The sequence below is a fragment of the Tupaia chinensis genome, unplaced genomic scaffold (assembly GCF_000334495.1).
Source record: "Tupaia chinensis unplaced genomic scaffold, TupChi_1.0 Scaffold144125_1, whole genome shotgun sequence".
Classification (NCBI taxonomy): domain Eukaryota; kingdom Metazoa; phylum Chordata; class Mammalia; order Scandentia; family Tupaiidae; genus Tupaia; species Tupaia belangeri.
This window is the reverse complement of record NW_006203980.1, coordinates 7,850-15,669: the sequence shown is the minus strand read 5'-3', so window position 1 is coordinate 15,669 and position 7,820 is coordinate 7,850. Positions and strand designations below refer to the sequence as shown.

The 7,820-nt window shown below is 56.3% G+C and overlaps 1 protein-coding gene across 1 annotated transcript in view; it reads right to left on the bottom strand.

The window, feature by feature from the left end:
- The window catches only part of TRIM29 (tripartite motif containing 29), a 27,379-nt gene extending 20,840 nt beyond the window's left edge, over positions 1 to 6,539 (bottom strand). Inside the window, exon 1 of the mRNA XM_006165975.1 lies at positions 5,683 to 6,539. Within this exon, the coding sequence (XP_006166037.1) occupies positions 5,683 to 6,486 (804 nt within the window). The 5' untranslated portion in view covers positions 6,487 to 6,539. The remainder of the gene's footprint in view (positions 1 to 5,682) is intronic.
- Between the last annotated feature and the right edge of the window lie 1,281 nt (positions 6,540 to 7,820).

Sequence of the window (7,820 nt, the reverse complement as noted above, 5' to 3'; positions counted from 1 at the left end):
CTTTCCCTCTTCCCCTCCTCTCTTGGAATGCACTGAAGCCCCTGATGTCTGCTGGGCCTCAGCTCCCCACAGCCCCACCCCTGCCCTCACCTCCCTCCTCACTTCCTCCTACTCCCACTTCATCCCCTTCACCCTGCCCAGGCCTGTCCCTAAATGCTGCCTTTGTTCCCTTCTCCCACACTCCTCCGGTTGCCTCCCACTCTCTGACGCCCAGGACGGCCCTGTGAGCCATCCAGCCTAGAAATCCTCCCACCCCGGTGAGCAGAGGTTTCCCTGTGAGCAGGGGCGGCACAGCATGGGGGACGGGGTCTTCGGGTGCAGACACACCTGAGCACTCCCCTGAACAGGTGTACCTACATCTCAGCAAGGGAGGGGAGAGCAGCCGGGACCTCCCCTAGCCTGAATTAACCACAGGGGCCTGGGCCTTCGGCTGTGATATTTGCCAAATGATCCAGTTAATTGCCAAATTTGTACTCTCAGACAAAATGGTAATTATCCAGATAAGCATCTGAAAGCGGGATAGATGTCCCGTTTCCTCCCAGATGTCAAGCTGCCCATGTCAGGTGGTCGGTTGCTCTGGGGTTTCCTGTTTCTCCAGGTTCCTCACAGCCTCTGGTCAGGGGAAGGGCAAAACAGGGCAAGAAGGCCTTGTCCAGACCGGGTGGGTCTCAAGGAAGTGTCCTCCTCTCTCTGGGTCTTGGTTTCCTCATGATGAAAAAGAAGCAGATTGGGATTTTTTTTTTCCCCCCTTTGGAGAGATTTTTGCTATAGGGCATGTGTGCTCACCAGAAAGACAGAGAGAACCAGAGAGATAGGAAGTGAGAAATCACCCTCCTCGGGGGGGTGGCCACATGGCAATCCCTTCTCCTCCATTCTCCTCTCAGGATCTTGGGCACGCATGTACACACACCCGGCATAAACTTAAGCCACCAGATCTGGGACTCGAACCACAGTCAACTACATGGGAGTCCAGTGATATAGCCATTATGCCAATTTCTGGTCCCCCAATTGGGATATTTGAGGGATCTTCAAAAGCTCACAGAAAATGCATATTATGGGAAAGCCGTGCATGGATTTCCATATTTTTGAGGGCCAAAATAAACTTAATTCTATCGTTCTACCAACATTTTGAAGTACCCTTGTACATGAGAATCCCCGAGGGAGGGGCCAGCAGATGGTGTCGCTGGTTACATCTTAAATCGCTGGACTTTCACGTAGTCAAGCGATGTAGACAGTCCCAGATCCGGCAGCTTAAAAAACACGTCGGGTGCGTGCGCATGCATGCCCAAAATCCTGAGAGAAGACTGCAGAAGAGGTTCAGCATGGCCATCTCCCTGGGGAATTATTTCTCTCTTTCCGTCTCTCCATCTCACTCTGTCTCTCCGGCAAACACACACGCCCTATGGCAAAAATCCCTCTAAAAAGAAAAAAGAATCCCCGACAGAGATGTTCTGCAAATCTAAGCCCCAGCCCCTAAAACAGAACCTAATTGTCTGTGCTTACAATTCCCCGGGGAGTCTGGTCTGAGGGCTGCGATTCGGGGAGCCACTCCACTCGGTAGGCCCAAGGAGAACTTTCCAATCCTCTGGCGCAAAATGGTTTAAGTGTGGAGGGGGGGTTCCCAGCTCTTCCTCTTGGCATCTTTGAGCTCATCTGTGAAATGGGCACAATGGCCTCCACCCCCAGGCCTGATGTCAGGAGCGCCCACGCGGGTACAGAGCCCAGCATGCACACAGGTGTGTCCCACGGAGCCTGGCTGTCCCCTGCTGGACTCTGCTTTTCTTCCCTGCTTCCTGCCTCGAAATCTCTTTTGTTTTGTTGTCCCCCTCAGCACCGGAGAGGTCGCCCCACTTCCTTTCTCACCCACCCTGCCCAGGAACAAGCATTCTCACCCAAGCTCTCCAAGGAAAGTGGTCCCTGCCCCTCCAGGGCACCCCAGCTGTTCAGCCTGGCTTCTCTTTCCAAATCCTAGTCACCGCCGTCTGCCCAGAAAGCTTTCCTGCCCGTACCAGCCTAGCCCAGCCACTCCGGGGCTGGTGACCAGCCATGGTGGGAGGACTAGGTGGTGAGCTGAGAAATGAAGTCGCAGGACAGGATGAGGGAAACGAGGCTGGGCCAGGCGACAGAGGCGACAGTGGAGACGAGGCACTGTGCTGAGCCCCACTATGGCGACACTCACGACTAAGCAAAGCGCCCTTTGCACACGCCCTGCCCTGCTGTCACCCCAAGGCCCAAGCTGGACCCATGGCAGAGCACGGCCTCCCCGGAGCAGGCAGCCACCCACCCAGCTGAGTCCTAAACTCCTGGCCTACAGTAGGAGAGCCTTGGGACAGAGGGAAGGGTCATGGGACACGGAAGGGGATGAATATGTACATTTTAGTCTTGCCCACCAAAGCTAGCCTGGGCCCTGTCCAGAGGCAGAGGCGTGAACAGGAGGACATCTATGGCACCCTCTGTGACACTGGGGGTGGAGCCAGGGACATTCTGACCACAGGTCCACGAGAGGAATGACTTATGTTGCCACTCAAGTGAACTTTTTCCAGCACAGATTCTGCTCGGAGACTGGGCAAAGCTGAGGCACAGGAATGGGTGCCCCCCCCCTCCCCCCGTGGTGCCATCAGCAGCCTCCCACTACGTCACCTGGGCCCTGCCCAGCAGGTCTACAGAACGGGTTCCACATAGGGCTCCTTGCAAAAAGCTGTGTGTGGGCCGATGTTTGGGTCTGCAGGAGACACTTCCGAAAGGTGCCAGGATGACAGGCTCATGCCCTTCGTTCCATCAACCCACTGACCCTGCTCAGTGCCACCATCCCCCACGGCTGGCATGCCAGCAGGCTGGGCCTAGACAAACCTCTGCCCCATTGCAGTCTCCTGGGTGCTGGCCCACCCCCTCCTGCCCAGCCCGGCCTGCAAGCACATGTATGTGCACACATAAACAAAAGGCTGCCTGAAGCTCCTATGAAGTCACTGCAGTGGGGGGCCAACAGGGGGCTGGTAGGTAATGTAAGATTCTGGACTCCCACATGGCCCACTGCGGTTCGAGTCCCAGACCTGATGGCTTAATCCTCATGCTGGGCATGCATGCGTGTGTGTTCCCAAAACCCCAGGAGGAGACTAGAGGAGAAGGGACAGCGACACGGCCATCTCTCCAGGGGGAGGACTTCTCACCTTCCCTCTCACTGTCTCATCTGGCGAGCACACACACACACACACACACACACACACACACACTATGTCAAAAACCTTTTTTAAAAAATCACCGCGGGGGGCCTTTAGCTTTTCCTAAAGTACACATTTCCAGACTCTTACCCCCCCAATGCACAGAGCCCGTGAGCGCCTGGGTGTCTCTGTGCATAAATGGATGTTTGCATGTATTTGTATGTGGGACCCATGTGTTAGCATGAGTTCGTGTGACTAGGCCCGCACAGCTCTCATGTACTCTCAAACAGTGCAAGAGGACCTCACAGCTTCCTCCTCAAATGGGGGATCCGGGACAGGTCCCTTCCTTCCCCTGGGAAAGAAGACCTGTCTTCGCCTGTGAATGAAAGAGGAGACGGGTGAGGCTGCCGGCCAGGCCTGGCCTTCAGTGTTGACTCAACACTGCCTCGGAGGAACTGGGCGGGAGCTCCCGGTCCTGTTTGTGCACCCGAGCTCTGCCTCCTGACCTACCTGGGGAGCCCTCAAGGGCAAGGACAGTGTCCCTGAGTCTCCAGCAGCCCCTGGACTGGAACCTGGACTCTGCGTTCCTGATGCCTCCAGACGGGGCTGCCCAAGACCCTCCTGCCCCCAGAACTGCCTGCCTCAGGGGCGCTCGGGCTTTTCTCAAGCCGTGAGTACTTGTCTCGGCTGAAATCTGGGCCTAAGCCCACAGAGAAAGCAGACGAATCCATGTGCCCTGCTGGTGGGAGGGAGAAACCCAAGCCCCTGCCTTCTTAGCGCCTTTTTGTCCTCCTTCTCCCCCCAAAGCCTTGAAATGAATCCTTAGGACTCCAGGAGCGATCTGAAAACCAGCATTGCCTCTTCATTTCACATCCTGTTCCCTATGGGTATTCCCAGGCCTGGTTTCGGGATCCCCGGCAGACACCAAACCTACGGAGGCTCAAATCTTTTATACGAAATGGCATCGCATTTGCGTATAACCTACACACATCTTCCCGTACCTTAAATCATCTCTGGATCTAACTTTTAATACCCAATGCGATGTAAATGCTGTGTAAAACATTACACCGTATTGTTCAGGGAATAATAATAGGAAAAAATATAGTCTCTAAATGTCCAATACAGACGCCACCAAATTTTTTTCCAGATCTTTTCAATCTGGGGTTGATTGAATCTGTGGATGGGGAGCCTGCAGGTACGGAGGGCTGACTGCAGAGGGAAACTGAGGCTGCGGGAATGGAAGGGACCTAACCACAGCCTTGCCGTTAATTAGAGGCAGAAATTAGGACTGGAACGCAGCCAACTCTCCCAAACCCAGCCGGGGGCACCGCAGTTTGCTGGTCAGGGATGAAGGCCTGTCCCGACTTTCCAAGCGAGCTGCCTAAAGAGGGGTACCAGGGGATCGCCCCATCTCTGCCTCCCAGGAGGAAGCCTGAAGTCAGGTTGGAGCTGGGAGGCAAGGGAGCTGAGAGCACCCTGCTCCGGGACCAAAGCTCCCAGAAAGGACTTTGCGTCTGTTCCCATCCCTGTCTCGTCCCTCCCTGCCAGAGGGCATGACAGCACCATCAACGAGCTCACAGTCAGGAAGCCCGGGCCAGCAGGGCTGCTGTGCTGACCACGCTGAGGGGGTGTGGAGTCCCCATGCTGGCCAGCAGGAGGGGTGCCCCAAGGAGGGCCACCCATGGCAGGGAGAGTGGGCCAGGAGCAATGGCCACAGCAGGGCCTTCAGCCCAGAGTGCCTCCCACAAGCCTCCACCTGCCCCAGTCCCTCCCACAGATGTGCATACATGACCACACACATGGAATTCACACAGACACACTGACATAGCACACATATGAATATGTGCAGTCACGCACACATAAACACCCACATGCCGATAAAACACATACACACATACCCTCCACCCACACACACGCCAGCCCTCCCCAGCAGTTGGCCCACAGGCTTAGACACAGCCACATAAGCCGCACACACCGGCCACGCAGGGCTCGGCCCAGGATAGAGGGGGACGAGGTGTGCGGAATGTCAGGAGACTGGCTGGGAGATCAGAGAGGGCAAGAGGCCACTGCACTGCAACCCCGAACGGCAAAGCCAGCAAGGGCATTTCAGTGGCCCCAAATTCCCTTGTAGTGTTTTCCCTCAACACAACCAGGAGCCAGTCCTGTTCAGGCAGGAAGAATTCTCTGTCCCTTAAAACGAAACAGAGTAGACAAAATGAACAGACACGCCAGCGCGGAACCCTGGAGTGAGGTCTGTCTTTGGGGCTTGCTCTCTGACCTGACTTGAATTTCTGCTATGACCTCGGTCAAGCCCCCCATCTTCCCTGTGCCTCTGTGTGCTCTTCTAGGAAATGCCTCTGTCTCCTGGGACCCTAGGGAGCTGGGGAGTCAGCCTGGGAGAAAGAAGCGTTTTTCTTTTTTTCCAAAGAACCAGGAATAGCAGAGAGACCCGAGCCCCTAAGTAGGAAGCCCAGGAGAGGTTGGGGCAGGCAGGGTGCAGGAGAGGCAGGTGGAGTGTGGGTACCTCCTTCTCGGCCTTGGCCTCCTCCACCGTCACCGTGCTGTGATTCTTGTGCTCCTGGAACATGCAGAGGTAGCAGATGCACGTCTGGTCTGTCTGGCAGAAGAGCTCCATGGTCTTGCCGTGCAGGGGACATTTGCGGGCCTCGAAGTCCCGGATGGGCTCGAGCAGCTGGTGGTCCCGGAAGGCGGCGCCCTCCAGGTGGGGCTTGAGGTGCAGTTCGCAGAAGGAGGCCTGGCATACCAGGCAGGACTTGACCGCCTTCTGCTTGTTGCCGATGCAGGAGTCGCACAGCACCTCCTCAGAGCCCGACTTGGAGCGCAGGAGCGGGCCCGAGTCGGCCCGCGGGTAGCTGTTGCGCCGAACCTCGCCCGGCTCCATGATGGACACCGTGGGCTTGCGCGGCTCAGAGAAGATGGACTTGCGCAGCTCCCCCTTTTCGGCAAAGGTGACGGGCGACTTCTTGGCGGCGCCCAGCTGGAGCCCGGCGTAGGGCGACCTCCGGCCTTCTGCTGAGTCCATGCTGAAGTAGCTGGAGCTTTTGTCGTCCGTGGACTCCACGAACTGGATGATGGGCCGCCGCCACTCGCTGCCTGCGAACAGGGCGCTCTTCCCCTCCCCTGGCTTCAGGGGGCTGCCCAGGCCCTTGCCTTCGGCCACCTCCCCGCCGTGCCCGTTGGTGGTCTTGGCATCTTTGCCATCGGCCTTAGTACCATTCTCTAGGCTGCCATTGGGACCCGACGGGCTCTGGGTGTCCCTGGCTTCTGGGATCGACCCATTACTCCTGGAGGTCTCAGCACTTTCCATCGTGGGTCACTTGTCTGGGGCTCGCTGGGGCTGCCAAGTGGGTGACTTCTCCGCTGGCGTCTCAGCGGAGAATGGGGCCGGCAGCCACAGGGCCCAGAGACACACCTGTGGGTGGAGAGGGGAGGAGGCGGAGCAGGAGCAGGGGGAGCAGGAGGAGGAGCAGGCAGGAGCCTGACACAACGGGCACAGGGAGAACAGGCGGCTCCTCCGCCAGCCAGCAGAGCGCTAATTACACAGGAGCGCCCCGCCCGCAGTCAGACCTGATTTTTAGAAGTATTTTTTCTCCCCCAGTTTATTTATTTTCCACAACTCAGCAACCAGTTGAGCTGCTTCCATCTGACGCACTTGCCTCTCAACAGGGAGAGGGGAAACCTCTGTCCACACAGTACTGAGCCCAGTGCCAGGCGCAGAGAGTGAGGTGTCCACAGAGGCCCTGGGGACAGAGAGCTTGTAACTGGGTCACACAAGCCAAACAGCCTCCGCATCTGCAGGCCCGGATTTCAGAGGAGAGGTTCTCCAGCCTGGGACAGCGAGGTTGAGCCTCGCCTTCAAGGGACAGCAGGTTCTGTTTGATTGGATTTTCCTAAAAACAACATGGCTACTGTTTTTGATCCCTATCTGCCAGCTTCCAGGCACTGTCTCAGGTGCATTTCTTAAATTTATTTATTTATTTTGCTTTTGCTGTAGGCCATGTGTGCTTGCTGAAGAGAGAGGGGGCGAGGGGGGGGAAGAAAGTGAAATCACCCCCAGGAGGACTGGCCATGCTGCAGCCCCTGCTCCATTCTCCTCTCGGGATTTTTGCACATGCATGTGCATGCACCCTGTGTGTGTTTCAAGCCACTGGACCTGGGATTCAAACTGGTGCTGTCAGCCATCTGGACTCCAGATGGGGTGCCTTAGCCACCCCACCACAGGCTGGGTCTGTCCTAAGTACTTTACATAGGGTTTGAACTCATTTAAGTCTCACTACAACTCAGTTATCCCTTTTAAACAGATGAGAAACTAACGCCCTAAGGAGATACCTCATTTTCTGCTCTAAGTCAAGGAGCAGGAGTCGCGGTTTGAACTCAGGGCTTTAGGATTCCAAAGTTCTTCCTCCGGCTAGAGCCTCCTGACTATCTCACCAGCAATGACTTCTGGAAGTCTTTTCTGGCCCGGTGGAAAGATACATATTGATGCAGATGGATCTTCGGTTATTTCCACCAGGCAGGTCCGAACCTGCTCAGACCCAAAGGACAGAGAACTGTAATGAAGGGAATCCGAAGCACGCCAGGCCAGTTGGTCGGGTCCTTAGGGCCTAAATAGTTGATTCCCACCTGTCTTCACAATAGCTT